At 44.1% G+C, this 18,685-nt stretch overlaps 1 protein-coding gene across 12 annotated transcripts in view; it reads right to left on the reverse strand.

The window, feature by feature from the left end:
- The window catches only part of CC2D2A (coiled-coil and C2 domain containing 2A), an 89,409-nt gene that overhangs the window by 39,497 nt on the left and 31,227 nt on the right, over positions 1-18,685 (reverse strand). For all 12 annotated transcript variants that reach the window (XR_008308095.1, XR_008308096.1, XR_008308097.1 and 9 more), the window contains 8 exons: positions 16,847-16,953; positions 12,928-13,068; positions 11,265-11,421; positions 8,881-9,113; positions 4,479-4,656; positions 3,317-3,473; positions 1,383-1,530; positions 716-854 (listed from right to left, as the gene is read on the reverse strand). Coding sequence is in view for 9 of the 12 variants with exons in the window: in XM_053253487.1 (XP_053109462.1) it covers positions 716-854; positions 1,383-1,530; positions 3,317-3,473; positions 4,479-4,656; positions 8,881-9,113; positions 11,265-11,421; positions 12,928-13,068; positions 16,847-16,953 (1,260 nt within the window). In the remaining 3 variants the exon portion in view is untranslated. The remainder of the gene's footprint in view (positions 1-715; positions 855-1,382; positions 1,531-3,316; positions 3,474-4,478; positions 4,657-8,880; positions 9,114-11,264; positions 11,422-12,927; positions 13,069-16,846; positions 16,954-18,685) is intronic.

Below are 18,685 nucleotides of genomic sequence, written 5' to 3' on the forward strand. Positions count from 1 at the left end.
TATGCAATAGGAAACTAGGACAATTTGGTTTATTTACAGTGGCCGACATCCAGTAGCAGAAAAGGAAGATACTCCAGCACAAGGGAGAACTTCCCTCTACTGGTCTACTCTCACAGCCTCGGGCAAGCAAGAAGAGGAGTGGATTTTAATCATTTGCTCTGGCTACAGCAGTGCCCTATGTGCACATCTGAAGATGTGTCTCTGGGACTCCCAAAGGGCTACATGACCCTCAGGGCCACATTTTCAGGTGACACAGGGTACTCTCAGAGTGAATAACAAAATTTGCTCTGCCCTCTTGTGTGCACAAGGTGCACAGGCTAGGAAAACTCTCCCTTGTGCCAACACATCTTCCTTGTCTGCTATTGGAAGGCTGCTCTAGATGTCAGCCACTGAATTCTACATAAAGGGATCTCTCTGCAAATCATCAGAATGACACACAGCATTAAGAGAAATATTTTGCATCCCTCAAAAGAAAAACAACTTGATTTAGTAACCAGTGATAAGAATATGGAAAGCACCAAAGAAATACCCAATGTTATGTTACATTCTGCATGCAAATCTGTGAACATTCAACCATGTACAGAAGTGTGCCATGGCCCTCCATGCATTTGGTAGGAAATAATCTTTCTTTCTTTCTTTCAGTCAAGGGGCCGGGGGCGGGGGGCGGGGGGCGGAGCCTTGCAAATCCAAAGTTCCAGCACCAAAAACTTCTTACCATTATCAGCTGCATCAGCGCTGCATTGCTTGGGTCATTTGGATCAAGCTTCGTCTCTGCCGCCCACTTGGCTAGTTTCTTCATGTCAGTTAGTCCTGATGTACCAATTGATGCAATGGCATCAATATTTTTTAAAGCACTGAAATTAGGACAAATTAAATACAAGCTTAAAATAAACTTCCCCATCCTCCTGAGGCCAAGGAAGGTATACATGGTTCTCCTTTGTTCTGCAGAACTGGAGATTTTGCCTTTTTAGATGCCAAATACTGCACATAAGTACACAAAAGGCACAGTTTTGGCATCCTCTCTCTTACTACCCCAACTGTTTAATGCAGTGGTTTTTTAACCTCCCATCCTTGAGGAACCCTTTCTACACAGATATGTCTGCTGAGGAACTACAATGTGCTACTAATGTTCTCCAGGAGTTGAGGAACAGAGCAGCAGGAACAATCAGCCATGAAAAGAAAAGTAGGGGACTATTTGAGGACCCTACATGCATTGTCTTGGGCTCTGTGGTAGAAAGGCAGCCTTTAAACAGAACAAATAAAAACAATACCAACTACAGGCAGTGACAGCAGATATGTTTCATATCACTTTATGTTACCATTAGAATGTTCTAAGCATAACAAGGTGTTCAAAAAAGAAATCTCAAAAACCTTTTGGTCACCTTGCGATTCCAGCATTTTTCTGCGATGCTGGAGGAATTAAGGGTATCCCGTTTTCTCCGACAGCCCAGGAAACGCTGCAAGACACTTTGCCCGATGTCATTAAAGTCATTTTATTACTACCATCAGCTTCAAATGAAAATGGTACACCTGCAGTAAAAGACCAAACACATTATAAAAAATTGAATGATAATTCTGTTATTAATTGAAAAAAACAATAATTTATCAGAACTAAGGTAGCCAGATGCAAGGAAGAGGAAAGGGTTTGTGTGTTTCTGGTTTTATTTCACCTTTTGACACCAAAAGTGTCCTCAAACTGTCTTGCAAATCACACACACACACACACACACACACACCCCTCAATAAGATCAACAGGAAGCTATATCAGTAATTCAGACCAATAAGATCATTCCTACAGACAATAAGGCTGTTCTCACGAGCAGCCTAACCTAGGCTAGGGCAGCCCAGCCTGGGTTGGGCTGCTCGTGTGGAGCACCAGGATTGCTTCTGATCTCAGCACTCCCATCCAGCCTAACCCCACTTTAGCTTAACCCCCAGCCTTTAGCTGAGGTTAAGGTCACAAGCGTGCCCTCAACCCACCTGCAGGGATCGTGTGTGCGCTAGGGTGGCTTACAGCCCGAGCACACACAGAGATGGGCACCCAGAGTGCCTGTCTTCTGGGGTATTTCCCCAATGCACTGCACTTATTGTGAGGTGCATTGTGGGATATCCAGGAGACAATGACGCATTGTCCCGGCCTCCTGAGATCTGCACTGTTTGGAGCAATGCAGATTGTCTGGGAGTGCAGTCTGTACATAGACTCCATTCAGATATTGAGGCAGGGTGTGCAGGGATCAGGGGCCGTAGGGACTGGGGAGTTCCAGGATGCCCCCGAGCCCAGGAGGCTGCTTGCAGCCCCCCCAGCTAGGGGTCTCCTCATGTGTTGCCGTGCCACGGAGCCACACCACGGCAACACACGACCAAAAAACCTAGGTTAGCGGAGCACATACCATGCATGGTATGTGATCTCTGTAGTCTGGCACTTCCTGCGGTGGATTACCATGAAAACTATTGCATGAACCGCATAAATTCCTGTACAAATTGAGAAGTCCAACCCTAGGAAACCCAGCTGATTGAAATCTCCATCTTATAGGTAACAAAAAAGCACAATGCAAAGTGAAAGCTTTTTACAAAGAATGAACAATAGATGGTCTGGAATAGCTTTGACATGTAACTGAAGTAGTATTTCCTTTATTTCCAATCCTGCAGAAAAATCAGAGTAATTAATTATGATAGTTTTTACTCAAACATGCAACTTCAGCTGGATTAGATCAATAAAAATATGTAACATTACTTTGCAACTAATTAAAGTAAAGAATGCTATTAAAAGCCCAATTAAAAAAAAAGTCAAGGCATTATGTTCATGTCAGTTAAAGAGCCAGAGTACTGGACATCAGCTAAGGAAACCTGGGTTCAACTCCTCATTTAACCATGATGCTCATTGGATGACCTTTAGAATAGGTCATCTCTCAGCCTAACCCTATTCTATAGAAACCTATACGGTTATGAACATAAAAAGGAGGGGGAAGTCCATGTGCACCACCATGAGCTCACTGGAGGAAAGGTGGGATACAAAAAGGGCTAATAAATTAATATTAAACCAATATTTTTGTCATCATGCTACTTATTTTTCATTCAACGTTTTATTTGTCCAAGCTCAATATGGCACACACAATGCTCCTCCCTCTTATCCTCATAAGAACCCAGTTAGGCTGAGAGAAAAACTGGCCCAAGGTTTCCTAGAAGAGCATCATGGCAGTGATATGAACCCATGTTTCCCCAGCCCAAGTCCACTATGCCACACTATTATCAGCTTCTAAATGCTTGAGTTTTAAAATGAAAAGAAAGCAGGAATAAAACAGAACAAACTCTGTACCGCTCCCGACTCCTTCATGGTCCAAAAGCACACGTTGCTCACTGCTGAATTCGATCTCTTCTATGGAAGCTCCTCCAGTCAGCACTGTAGTCTCAGGGATTGGTATAAACACTTCTGCTAGCAAGTTTGCACTGCCGAGACCGACTGTTTCATATAACTATGGCGAAGAGAATGTTGTTTTCAGTTCCAGACATCATGGGTGACTGGGGACTTTAGAATTAATTTACACAACTTCGGCCCCCCGGAAACTGGGTATTCATGCTCCCGTGTAACCATAAGTGGTGGATACCCAGTGGCTAGCTGGGATGGGCCTTGTGGCAGAACCTTCACGACAACTGTGCCAAGAACTGTGAGGAGGCATTTCCCCATACTTGGCAGCAGCCTGAAGTAGCCAAAGCTAATACAGGACACAGGGAGAGTCCAGTCCAAAACCTCACTAGCAGGAACTGAAGAAAGCTGTGTGTGAGCAGCAAACACAAAGGTGGGTGGGAGAGTGACTATGTGGTGGCCACTCTCAGAGAAAATTAGCAGAAGGCAACTGGTATTTCTTCTTCAAGTGGTGCCATAGCCAGTCACATATGAGTGACTAGAAAGTTTAGTTGGCAATGAGCAACCAGAACCGTCACCCAGACAGAAGCTGCAGAATCCAATCTAGATGACCCCAATAAGGGTGTACAAGTGTGACATCAGCCGTGTACATAGCTTCAGAAACAGTAACAGATCTATCCCCAAACCCTCCTGAGTAGCACCCTAATACTCTCTGAGGAGATGAACCTGCACCTGGGCTGCACTAGTTCAGAGTGCAGATTGGTGAGCTTTGGGTTGAAAGCTCTTCCACACCAAAACATCTCGCCACACCGAAGACCAGCATGTCAAGGAGAATGCTAGGCTAGAGCCCTTCTCCCCAACATCTAACTTTCTAAGAGGAGAAAATGTCTGTATGGAGAAGCATTCAGTCATGTGACCTCACTGAATGAAGTGGTGCTGTCCACACACGTTTGCTCCATCAGTGAGCATTAAAGTGATCACTGCTTCTGGATGAAACAGGAACTGGTACACAGGCAGAGCCTCTTTGCACTTCTTGATACTGGCCAGGCATCCATATGTGTGACTGTGTATGGTTATATTTGGGGTAGGGGGGGACAAACAAACCATCACCTACCTCCAGTTTCAAGCTCTCTGGCCAATTGAATATTTGCAAGTTGAAAATCTGTCCAAAATGAATTCTGAAGTCTGAGCTCATTTGTCGGGAAACTGTTCTCGACACTTCTTTGGAGTTGAAAAGGACTTTCAAAAACAGAGACCGTTTCCTTACATCTTCACGTCTTGAAACTTCAGCTCTGCAAACACATTAAAAATAATCTATAGCTAAAAATGCAGGCATTCACCTGAGAAATGGGAAGTAATTATGCTATCACCACACCAACAAGCAATCTCCCAAGTTCAGACATTACCAACATAATTTAAGAAACAACCATGCTGCTTTGGTAATGCAAAAAGCAGTCCTCAGAGAACTACTGCATGAACACAGGAGAACAGTTATCTCAAAATATGTCAAGCTTATGCCTGTTGTCTTTGGATAATACATTTTCTTCCACTTTCATAAGTTTTGCCATTCTGCATTCAAAAATGTTGTCTGCTTTATTTTGATGAATAAAAGCTTGAAGAGATGGCCAGGAAGGCCACTTGCTTACCAGCTCCAAGACCTTCATTTCTGCATGCACTGATCAGAGGCATTAAAGTTTAGAACATATGAACAGCCCAGCTGGATCAGGCCCAAGGCCCATCTAGTCCAGCATCCTGTTTCACAGAGTGGACCACCAGATGCCACTGGAAGCCTACAGGCAGGAGTTGAGAGTATGCCCTCTCTCCTGCTTTTACTACCCAGCAACTGGTACTTAGAGGCATCCTGCCTCTGAGGCTGGAAGTGGCCTGTAACCCTCAGACTAGTAGCCATTGATAGATCTCTCCTCCATGAAATTATCCAAACCCCTCTTAAAGCCATCCAAACTAGTAGCCAACACCACATCTTGTGGCAGAGAATTCCACAAATTGATTACGTGTTGTGTGAAAAAGTACTTCTATTTATTGGACCTAAATTTCTTGACATAGATAATGGGGAGACATCAAATTAAGAATATCCAGAAGATGAAATTTCTGGCATTTCCCACAGCTGTTAAAGTCCTAACTGAAATGATAACCATGTTTCCCCTACATAATGGAAAGACGACTTCACAAGCAGCATAAAGGTAAAGTGTGCTGTTGAGTCGATTTCGACTCCTGGTGCCCACAGAGCACTGTAGTTTTCTTTGGTAGAATACAGGAGGGATTTACATTGCCTCTTCCCGCGCAATATGAGATGATGTCTTTCAGCATCTTCCTGTACTGCTGCTGCTCAATACAGGCGTTTCCCATAGTCTGGGTAACATACCAGTGGGGATTCGAACCAGTACCTTCCGCTTGTTAGTCAAGCATTTCCCAGCTGCGCCACTTTAGGGGGCTTCACAAGCAGCATAAGAGGGATTAAAAGCAACTGCAGTTGTACAGAGACTGAATTCAAAAGAGGTCTCAGTACCTAGAACAATGAATGGCAAGCAACACTTGCTCAGTTCAGATGTCAGACTAAATGACAGTCTGAGATAACCATCGTTAAGAACTCAAACCACAGTTAAAGATGTACACAGAACCGCGGAGCTGCGGTCCGGCACTGGGGTGGGGGTTCCTTGGGGGGTGGGGGTGTACTAACCTCTCCCGCCGCTTCCCCCCCACCGGCGTGCGTTGTTTTGCAAGCATTTGGGGCGGCAGTATACCTCCCTGCCACCCCTTCCCCCGGTCATCAGCAAAAGGCTTCAGAAAGCCCTTTATGTGTGCGCCATGTGTCCGCGCCATGTGTGCCACGTTTCTGTGACACGCGCACGCGCAAAAGGCTTTCTGAAGCCTTTTGCTGCAGAGAGGGGGAAGGGGCGGCAGGGAGGTATCCTGCCGCCCCAAATGCTTACAAAACAATGCATGCCGGCAGGGGAAAAGTGGCAGGAGGAATAAGTACATCCTCCCCCCGCCCTAAAAGGAACACACACACACGGCATTGAACCGCAAACTGCCCAATGCTCGGACCGGTCCGGAGGCCTCTAGAATGGCCTCTGGACTGGTCCGTGTACATCACTAACCACGGCTGAACCGCCCAATGCTCGGACCGGTCCAGAGGCCCCTAGAATGGCCTCCAGACCGGTCTGTGAACATCACTAACCACGGTTGAGCTTCCAAATGTACAGGCAAGCCATGGTTTAAACCTGATTGTCTGCTTTCGCTTTCCATCTTCTCAGCACTTCCTTCTACAGTACAGGATCTTTGGAGGTAGAGTTGCAACCCTAACTGTTTGTTTTTAATTCAGACATCAGGCCACACCTTAGTTAAGATTATTTACCATTGTTTGGTTGATGTCTAAAATTCAACCACTCCCCCTGCCTCACTTTCCCAGCTGTAAAATTAGCATGGCATCTTACCTCACTGGACTGTTGTGGAAGATGAGTGAGATAGCAATGGCAAGGATTTACGATACTATAAAATCTAATTTCTAAGAAATCTAATTTCTAAGAGTCTAATTTCTGCAACACACATGGTAATGTCTACAGAAGAGAACTATATAATGTGGTCCAGTGTACTGTCTACATCCCAAGAACAGAGCAGAGTCTATTTATTTCCTATGGGTTGGCTTTCAGTGATTTCCAGCATGAAAGCTGATGGTTTCTTCTAGTAGCTGGGGAAGCTAATACATATTTCTTAAACCACAATATGAAGTTGGCATGCAAACCATGGTTACAAGGGAACTAGGGTGGCGTTAAGCAGGTGAGCATCGACAAGGGAGCAATTCATTCAGAGTGGAGAGATAGTGCATGTTCCTGAAACTGGCTCTGATTTTAAAATGGCAGTTTGGAAGGAGCCAACATATCTATACCAGGCCAGATGGTTGCACAATTTAGTGGTATTCAGTTATATTACTGGAGAGGACTATTCCAGGTCATAGGAACATAGGAAGCTGCCATATACTGAGTCAGACCATTGGTCTATCTAGCTCAGTATTGTCTTCACAGACTGGCAGCGGCTTCTCCAAGTTGCAGGCAGGAATCTCTCTCAGCCCTATCTTGGAGAAACCAGGGAGGGAACTTGGAACCTTCTGCTCTGCCCAAAGCGGCTCCATTCCCTGAGGGGAATATCTCGCAGTGCTCACACATCAAGTCTCCCATTCATATGCAACCAGGGCAGACCCTGCTTAGCTATGGGGACAAGTCATGCTTGCTACCACAAGAACAGGTCTACAGTGAGCTTAGGAAAATATATGCCCAAATTACTATATTCTGTCTAAGACATGGAAAGTGAAAATTATTATGAACAGCAGAAACCAATATGGATTGGTTTGACTGCATAACAAGTAGAAACATAACAAAAAGTGTTTAAATGCAGATAATGTTGGGTTTTTGCCTGTTAAAATTCTGAACTGCTATATATCAAAGAGACCTTGTTCATCCTCTGCATCCCACTGGGGCTAACTCTGGACTGAACTTTTATGCCCAGACACATGTGCCTATGTCATGCTGCACTAACTTCCTGGCAAGACCAACAAAAAGCTGGACAAGACCTCCTCCTCAGAGGACTGAATCACCGGCCTTAGCACATATGAGGCTCAAGGGGAATCAGCAGACACTGAAAAATCCTAAGCCCACCACCCAGGTAATGCCCACGCAAGGAGGCCGAAGATGCAAGGGGCCTGATGCACCCTAAATGGTTCCAACTTCATTCTCCAAAACAGTCTCCAGAACCCCATGATGAGAGCAAGTACAAAAAGCTCAGACCTGAAGGCATGCGGCACAAGGTCTTTCATCTCAGACTCCTGATTGGCAGGAAGCCAGAAACAACATGTGCTCCAGGTTAGGGACTGCTGATGTTCCACAGAGGGATGGGGCAGCAGACCATCTATAAAGCTGCTCAATTGGTGCATAGCAGATGCAGCACAACAACTTGCTTAGTTTTTGGTGACTAAGCTGCAGAGCAGCCATGGTATTTGGAAGCCTTAGTGCCTGACTTGTTGGGCAGCTCACAAATCTGAGCTCTGAGCCACACAGCAATGGTGGAAGGAACAAGATAGTCAAGTTCCATACGTACACTGCAGACATTAGACTCTCACTTACGGAAATTCCTTTGCATGGAGACATATCATACCTGGACTTCTTTCAGAAGTTTTGTATTTGTTTATTTCTTACATTTGGACTCTGTCTTTCCTCCACAGGGCTCAAAATGGAAATTTAGCTCAAAACTACCCTGTAAGGTAGGTTAGACTGAGTGAGAGAAACTTAGTGGCAGCAAGCCATATGATCTTTGTAGATGAGTAAGGATTTGAACCTGCATTTCTGACCTACATTTCAAAGATTTTAACGTGTTCTAAGTTGCCATTTTAAGTTAAAGTAATTTTACTCACACAGAATGCCAATCGATGTAGGGGGCTAGTTAATGAATAAAGAGTAAACATTTCCACAATGTCTTCACAAAATATTGCTGTACAAACTCACTTAGGACAAAGCTCATTTGGAGTGACACTCCCCGTTAAGTTCAGCTCAGGAATTAAAGCTGGTTCTCCTGGTTTCCTTCTCATGTTGGCGGCTCTTTCTCGAACCTGCAGCTCCACCTGCAGCCTGTCAACTTCTGGAGGAGGAATGGGTTTTATAGGTTCCTCTACACACTCAGATTCTTCTGTTTCTTCATCCTCCGGGGCTTGACTTTGTTTCTTCTTTTTCTTGCTCTTCTGTATAATTAAAAACAGGATATTGCATTAGATTGGCCATTTGTGATGTGGAAGTAATCAAAGTAATTCAAAACAGTCCAATAAAGAAGAAAATGAAATTCTAGTGTTTCTAGAACACAACTGCTTTTGAGTACCATATAAGAAAGAGGGGCAAACTGTAGGTTAAATAGTCCTTGTTTCTCATCTAATCTTCTACTTGGCAGAAATTATAAACAAGCTGTCATAAGCAATAATGCACAATAACAAAGGCCTGATTTGATTCAGCTTTTCTCGTGGATATCCAAGAATAAAGGAGAATGTTGCAGGCGTTAGGCAGAATTAACTTCTACATTCCCTAGAGTATAAGAATGCCTTTTAGTTTGAATTTTTTACCACTTTAAGAAAAAAGAAAAAGAGCAGAACTATAATTCTGCTTTCCTATCATTCTACAGGCTCAAGAGCTACGAGAGCCTGTAAAAAGTATAGCACAGTGGTTGAAAAGGGTGTGCTGGGATGCTGGAAGTCACTGATTCCATGAACTTAGTAAGTAATCTTTTGACAAACCACCATTCTTTAAGCTCACATGTCACTTCCCCCTCCCTCAGATATGCAATATGGGGATAATACTGGTCTACTTTACTGGGTCACCGTTCCTTCTTTTAATTTAACCACCACACAACATCAGCTTTGTAGATAAGGACCATTAACCTTCATCTTGATAATGGAGTCAAACTGATCTGGAGAAGTGGGAAAATGTTGATAAAATCCCCTTTGATTTAAAGCTTCTAGAACTCCATACTCCAGGTATTCCTCAACTTAATGAACTCCCTTGTGATGTTTCAAGCCCTACCCCTCCTGCCCTATAGGGATGTGCAAACAGGTTTGGAACCTGTTTGACATCAAACCAAACCCTCTTGGTTCGGTATCTAACCGAACCCCACGACCTGTTCTCGGGGGACGGGTCAAAGTAAAAAAAATTTTTTTTAATCAACTTACTCCTTCCGGGGGGCTTCTCCTAGGACATGGGGATGTGTGTGTGTGTTTCATCAGGAGGTTTCCTCCTCCCCCCACCAGCCTCCATTACTCCCAACATCACCTGATTTGGGCTATCTTCTGACTGTTCTAGGCCTGCCCTTCATCGCAGTGGCCATTTTGGAGGTGGCCGTGCATGCACAATGGGCCTCTACTGCATGGCCAGGTCATGGCTCAGGACACGCAGAGGCCCATTGGGCATGCGTGGTGGCCTCCAAAATGGCCACCATGATGGAGGGCAGGCCCAGAACAGTCAGAAGACCGCCCGAACCGGGAGATTTTGGCAGTAATGGAGGTCAGCGGGGGGGGAGGGGGAACCTCTGGAGACACCCCCCCCAATGGCCTCGGAGAAGCCCCCCAGAAGGGGCAAGTTGGTTTTAAAAAAAAAATTGTGACCCACCCACCCTGAACCAAACTGGGAGGTTCAAGGGGGTGCAAAATCAAACTGGGCCAGACCGTTTTGTGCACACCCCTACTGCCCTAGTTGAATTTTTTGTGTAGGTTTCGGAGTATATTGTGACAATTTTGTAACCCAGTTGCACTGAATGGGAAACAAACTGACCTATTGTTCAGCCATTTTTCTACACACAAAAATATCACTATTGACAATCCCATATTTTGGTTACTGTTCCATTCCTGTATGATTCAAAGGGAAATACATAATGAAGGGCTGGGTTTCCCCCACTTAAGAACTGGTTTTCAATTTTATTTAAGTGCTAGGAAATGTCTGCCACACCTCACTTGTGGCAGAAGGGCCTGTGGATTGCTAGGCAGGCAAGTGCTCCCCCTGACACCAGTTACATTTCCCCTTGCCCCTCCAGGCAGTTTTTCAAGCCTAGCCTCTCATGGCCAACTTTTTTCTTGCTCAACCACCATGCCATAATCCTTACTGAAACTGCCATTTGGCTAGGAAGAAATAGGGCAGTATTTAGGGCTCATTTGCCCTGTGGTGGCAACCTTGATTATAGACAGCAGAAAATAGTGGAGAGACTCTCTGTCCAGTATCCTGGACACTGCTCAACCTTGAACATTGCACTCACCCCAACTTGTTGGCTTGCCACCACCCTTCCATTGCGATGTGCCATCTCTGGGTCAAAGTGGAACATGGACAGTTCAAAATATACTTATGTTAAACCAAACCTGTGCTTTTTTCCAGGATTTCCACTCCTTAAGTTCAGTTTTGTAAGTTTCCATTTTCTTTTCAAATTCGTCAGTATATTCTTCAAATAATTCAGCTATTTCAGCCTGAATTTCTGCCTTGTATATCTTCTCATCCAACCTCTGATCAATTTCTTCCCTTTAAAAAACCATTCATTAATATGTGGCACCCTATTTCTCCAATTTGTTTGCATAAGATAGAGTGCATCCCTCCTTGGCCTCTCAAGTTTTATTCTACTCATTAAGTTATACTACATTAATTTTCCAATTAAAAGAAGATGATCTGCATGTAGAAGCAAGTTTTCACATGTGTATCAAGAACTATAAGTGTAAACTGGATGCCCAGTGAAATGTTTCTCCAAAGGAGAGCATCATCTGTCCACACTAGAGATGTACACGAATCATATTCTGTGGTTGGGTGCAAAACTTAAATTTTTGGGAAAAGTTTGAAAATTTCCTTAAAATTGCCCACTTGTCCATTTCTTTTGTGGGTTGGGTGGTAAGTAGCACCCATCACGCTGTACGACCCAACCCACTTTGGTGTCCCTAGGAGCTACCCAATGGGAACAATGAGGTGTTTTGAGTCCCCACATTGTTCTCAATGGCTGACACAAGCAGAGTGCACAAATTTTGCAGCCCTGCCCTTGAGAAATACTGCAGAACAGAAGCACACAGTCCCTCCAAATACAGAACACCACATTTTGCCATACATTCCAAAAAGCCTTTGGCTTCTGGGAGTATTGTTAAGATTCCATATCATCCTTTCATACTCCTCCACCAGTACAATGACAACATAAAAAACACCACCTCTCCTTCGATCAGATTCTACCTTGCAGACTCCAGAAGACCTTTGCTGCTCTAGGAGATTCATTTGTCCCCCTCAATTCTGGATCTCATATCCTGCCTTCAATCCCCAAAGCCTTCCAAAACAAAGATGTTTTAACACCATATGTTGTATACAAGCTCTGCCTTGCCACTTCCCCTTCATGCTTTCCAGCTCTCTTGCAAAGGAGAGCATGATATCTGCCAAGTCTCCCTTCCCTCTCCAGTCCCCTGTACCCTGCAAAGAGAACCTGCTTCTGAGGGTTGGGGAACCCTGGGGAACAGGTCCTCGGGGGGAGGTGCAGGGGACTAGAGAATGCAGGGTGGGAAAATAGTGAAAACTGCAACTCCCCCTTATATGAGTGCTAAATCTCATGCGCACAATGAAGCTAACATTCCATTAGGTCATGGTCTTAAAATATTGTGGGGGTTTTTTGGAGGGGGTGAGGCTTTAGGGACTGAAGATTAGTTTTATCTGCTGTAATATCTTCTGCAGATTTATTTTGTCTGCTTTTTTATTATTGTGCTATTGCATTCGTTGTTTTTATGTATATTAGTTTTTATGTATACTTGTTAGTTACCCTGGATGGTCCATATGAGAGAAGCAGTATTGTATCACACATCTAGTTTTCTATATGGACAGATTGGGAAGAGTCTGGAAGAGCATTCAGTCATGTGAGCCCCAATGTGCAGGTTGAAGTCATATGCAGGCCTGCCACCTCAGTGAGTCCAAGGCCCTAGGGATGAGCCATTAGCAGCCCATTAAAAGAATGTAAGCCACACTGCTACCACCCTGAGCAACAGAATTTCTGTCAAAACATACTTTCTCAAGTAGAGTTTCAGGGGTGTGTTAGTGAACTTCTGGAAGTCACGCAAGGATTTGATCTCTTTCCAGACTTTGATAACGGCTTTAAGCAAAGCTCGATCTCTTTCTTGCTCAGCATCACGAAGCCTTCTTGTTTGCCTGCGTACATGTACATACAAACACACACAATTAGAGCAAGAATTAGAAATCTAGTTATCTAATTAGCAATATTAAATGACTACAATACTCTGAATCCAAGTGAGCTTCAAGGCCAAACCAGACTTCAAATAATTAAAAAACCAAACTTCAATACATATACACGAGGCTCTAGATTTGATGAGAATGAGAACTCGGTATGTGAGCACTGAAACCTTTCCCTGTGAGTCGTTTATGTACAAACATTTGCCTTCCAAACTACATAGGCCAAAAAGGACCTGGTTTCTTTTCCTGCAAGTGCAGGAAACACCGGGGGGGGGGGAGGGGTGTTGTTATTTGAAAAATGGCTCAAGTTCACACTCCCTTCACTGCTGTTCTAATCAAAACACCCCACAGCTGATTAATGGTGAGGGAAATTGGGAGACATATTGTCTGTGGGCCATGTTGAACAATATTCCAATCAGTCCTTTTAAATAAGTGTTCCCCATGCACATCTCCCCCTCATCCAACACACCACTGTCTAAACATATCAGGGGGGCAGTGCATCTGCAATGCTACCTAACATGTGGTTAATACCATCTTATTTATTTATTATTTCTCTGTGTAAACCACCCTGAGCCATTTTTGGAAGGGCAATATAGAAATTCAATGAATGAATGAATGAATAATAGATAGTGTTAGATAATATTTGGACGAACCACACCCCGTGTGATTAAGCAGTGGTACAGTAGGTAATGGCGCAGCAGAAAATAACTTGACTAGCAAGCCAGAGGTTGCTGGTTCGAATCCCCACTAGTTGCATATATGTGGCTCTTCTCTCCCCACATTTTATCCCCACAACGATCCTGCAGGATAGCGTTGGCTGGTCACTCTCTAAGCTTTATGGCCAGTATGGATTTCAAACTTGGGTCTCTCCGCTGCTAGTCCAAAACTTACACCACACTGGATACAATTCCTTACATCTGTATTGCCTATCAGCCTCTAGTTATAATTCCTTCCCTAGAGCTCTCCAGCTCAAATTAGGTTCATTAGAGACACATGATTAAGAACAGGTAAATAGCAGTGGCTGCAATCCAGCTGACCAACATGTGAAAATCCCCAATTGCAGTGGGAAAATGCCTATACATCACTATGTGCTGGAGTATAGCCAGCATGCATAAACCACAGTAACTCTATGAAGCAATATTTAATGAAGCAATACATTGCTTTGTCAAAATTTTGAAGTTACCAAATGAAATTTATTTGTCCCCATATATTTAATGATCTATTTGAAAAGAAAGGCACAGATTACTCTGACCATGTTAAAAATAAAATGAAGCCCATGAGAGCAATATTTTTGGTATGAAGCAACACCAGTGAAATCATGCCTATGGAGGACTCGGAACAGCAACAAAATTAATAGCTTTATGCAGCTTCCAAGGCTTCCATTTGCAGTCACCTCCATCTCTCACGTTACAGTTTAATGTACAGTATGTGTGCTGATGTTTCCATTGCATGAGTATCAAGATGCACTTTCTATGGATGGAGCCATGAGAGCAAGGGTTTTCAAACCTCATTATACATAGAATGTGGAGGAAACAAACTTTTTGAACTTTTCTGGATGTAACCAATAACATTAACATTTGCAGTACAAGAAGTCTCAAGTTCAGTTCACACTGTACCCCAGTGTGTAGTCTGTACACATGGCCAGATATAGGAGCGATAATTCAGCTTGCTTGTCCAACTGTATGTGCGAAGAATTGTCACATGGAAGTGGACTCCCCACGCTTTTTGCATGGTGGAAGGATAACATGAGCGAGTCACACTGGTTGAGTGAACACATATAGGCCACATTTCACAACTGACATGTGAACGGGGAGTCACAAATGCCTGGAAAATACCTGTCCCAAACATTATTCTACGGCCAAGTCTACTAAAAGCTGCAAATGGGCCTAAGAGAACAAACAGGGTACAATTTCTGTCTTTATCACTCAAGAGCCATAAGCCTCAATGTCATATGTCACTGTTCTCCATTGTGCGGCCTGTACTGGCAACCCACACAGACCCCACTAGGAGCCTCTGGCTTGCCTTTGCCCCCACCACCTCTAGCTCCTCAGCCATCATGCAGGCTATTTCTCTCTCTCTCTCTCGTTCCCCTCTTCCTTCTCCACATACCTCCTGCCTCTTTCTCTCTGCCGCTGCTGCAGCCGCTGCACTAGCCCATGCTCTCGCTTGCTCCTCTTCTCTTCCTGCTGCCCCAGTGTGTTCTTTCTTTCTCACTCTCTCCCCCACTGCTGGTACTGTCACCACCACACATGTTCTCTCTCTTGCTCCCCTCCTGCCCCACACTCTCCACCCCACCACCCACCACCACTAAGGCTGCCACCATACTGACTTGCACTCTGTCTCTTGCTCCCCTCTCTTCCTGCCCCACATTGCTTACCTTCTTGCTCACTCTTTCCCCACTGCTGCTGGTGCTGCCTGCTGTGGCCACCACCAAACTTGCGCTCCCTCCCTCCCCTTTCTCCTCCTCTTGTCCTTGTGCACTTTCTGTCTTCTTCTCCCTACTGCGGCCACGTAAAAATCACTATCATGTGTAGACTGATAGTCTGAATGGCAAAGGAGCCATAAAGCTGAAGGCATTCTGGCATTCTGAAAGCTGCAGAGCAGCCACAGGATAAGAACAAAAGAAAAGCCCTGTTGGATCAGGCCAAAGACCCATCTAATCCAGCAATCTGCTTCATGCAGTGGCCAACCAGGTGAATTTAGGAAAGCCACAAGTGGGGGCGGGGAGGGCAATACCCCCTCTCTTTGGTGTTCCGTAGTACCTGGAGTCCCCTCTGATCCTGAAGGAAATATACAGCTATCTAGGCTAGCAGCCAATTATAACCCTATCGTCTATGAATTAGTCTTTAGCCCTTTTAAATCCATCTAGATTGGTGGCCATCACCACATCTGGCAGCAGCAAACTCCATAGCTGAACTACACGCTGAGTAAAAATGTATTCTTTTGTCTGTCCTGAATCTACCAGCATTTAGCTTCAATGGATGACCCTAGATTCTGTTATGAGAGAAGAAGAAAACACCCATCTATACACTTGATGCATCGTTTTATACACCTCTGTCTTCCCCTTACCAGTCTTTTTCTAAACTAAAAAGGCCCAAATGGTGTAGTCTTTCCTCATAGGGGAGTCATTCCCGCTCCCTATTCATTTTAGCTGCCCTTCTTTGCACCCTTGCCAAGTCTACAAAAAGAATACTTCTTAAAGTGCAGTGACCAGAACTGTTCAAAGTATTCCAGATATAAATCTACACCACAGATTTATATAACAGCATTAATATACCAGCAGTTTTATTTTAAATCCCTTTCCTAATGATCCCTAACATGGAATTAATCTTCTTTACAACTGCCGCACATTGGGCTGACATTTTCAGAGAACTGTCCATGATGAGGCCAAGATCCTTTTCCTGGTTGGTCACTGTTAGCTCAGACTCCATCAATGCATACATGAAGTTTGGATTTTTAGCACCAATATGCATCATTTTACACTGAGCCACATTTGCCATTTTAAAGCCCATTCACTTAAGTAGAGGAGGTCCTTTAGGAGCTCTTTGCAGTCCATTCTTGTTCTTGCCACCCTGAATAATTTGGTGTCATCAAACTTGGTCACCTCTCTGTTCACCCCTAACTCCAGATCATTTATGAACAAGTTAAAAAGCACCAGTCTTTCAGTATAAAGTCGGATAAAGTTTCTCTACATGCAAACACCACAAGAAGAAAAATTTAGTAACTCTCTACCCACCTTATTTCAAGCTTATACTCCATTGTACTTTGTTGTGCTACTGGGTTAAGAGCTCCACTTCCACTGGTATCCAAAATATTCTGTAAGGCATTTCTCAGAGCATGCAACTTTAAAATAAAACAAGATAAATGTTTAATATTTCTAGTGGAATCATTCTAACTAGCTGGGCTGGGTGCAGAGCATCTGCGCCTCCAGCCGGCTCACCCGCCCACCGCTGCCTTTTTCTCCACCCCCCACCACGGCTTTCTGGCCAGCTGGCTGCTTCTCCCCCCGCACCGCCACTTTCTGGCTTCCTCTTCTCCCCCCCACACCCGCTTTCCATTTCTTCCCCCCACCCCGGCCGGTCAGCCTTTCCGATTTCCGGTTGCCCGCCCTTCCACCGGCCACCCCTGCCTTCTCCGACTACCAGTGCCATCGTTGTTCTGGCCGGCTGGCATTAACTCCTGGGCCCGCTAGCTCACTGCCACCATTTTCTTTCCCCTGCCCAGCCCTGTCGCTATCCGGCAGCTCTCTAAACTCTCGTGAGAGCTGCCATGCATGGGATTAGCGATGGGTACATTTAAGAGAATTAAATATATAGATAGATATACTAAAGATAAAATCTGATCTAGATAACTTCATCAGTCTCCTTTCCCAAAAAATTGCATATAACACAGGAGACAATCTTCAAAATAAAACTGAAAACAGCTGAAATAGATAATGTACTATGACCACTGAAGACAAAGATGGCAGTGTATTTCCTGCACATTCAACACATTCCTAAAAGTTAAAATTCTATAAGGATCAGGTCAGGATTTAAACATAACGATGAGTTGCCATTCATCTGAGAGTTTACTTGTCCCCAATTCTGATGTTATAGCACAAGCACTAGACCACATATCCCTCCTATGTTTTCTTGTGTGTTAAAAGAGCTGTACTGTTGGCAACATTCTGCAGTCCCAACATTAAATATGACAGAGAGAAAAGAGCTCAAAGCTTTTCCACATAAGTTGCTTTACAGGGATTTTTTTTTTTAAGAGTTACTTATATAAGGCCAACATTAAAATCAAAGTATCACAGATAAGAGAGATGAAGTAGTTTGTCTAAGCCTACCCAATAACTTCATTAGTGAGGCAAGACTAGATCTAGGGTATTCCTAGGTCACAACTCAGCCTCTCATGTTATTTTACACATATATTCATGAATATTCCATAGCATTACAGTAATTGAGCCAATAGCTAGGCAGAGCTCACAGACAGGTTGTAGTGATCAGCCACCCCTCCCCTAAAGAGTTAACCAGAAGTTAACTATGTCCTGACTGAAAGGCTGGTGAACTCCAGGGCTCAGCCAATCAGCACACCTAGAGAGCCGTTGGGAGGAAGGAGAGGCTCTTTGTTAGAAGAAGCAAGCTTGGAGTGTGGAGAGAACTCATGCGGCCATGGAGGATGGCTGCAGGAAGATGACTGCAGCTCTTGGAAGATAGAACTGCAGGGGCTTGAATTCTCAACCAGGGTTTGGGTGAGTTCAAGGAAAAGGAAGCCTGGGCTTTGGCTTCAGGAAGGTTAGTCTAAGGAAGATTTGTTTAGTTAGATTTTGCGTTAGACTTTTGGTTTCTTTTGTGTGTGCTTTGTATATCCTTGATACTGTTCTATTATCGTTTACCTGTAATGTAACTAAACTAAGAAACACTAACTTTCGCCCATCCAGCCAGGGTGTTTCAAAAGACTCTTAAAGGTGCTTTTGTATTTTCCTACATACCTGTTCCTTGCGTGTAATCACAATTTTTAAAGCATGCCACCCCAACATTATTTGGGGTGCTTTTTGAAGTATTCTTGTAACCTACTGAGTATTTTTACTGAT

Source organism: Hemicordylus capensis, chromosome 5, assembly GCF_027244095.1.
Source record: "Hemicordylus capensis ecotype Gifberg chromosome 5, rHemCap1.1.pri, whole genome shotgun sequence".
Classification (NCBI taxonomy): Eukaryota; Metazoa; Chordata; class Lepidosauria; order Squamata; family Cordylidae; genus Hemicordylus; species Hemicordylus capensis.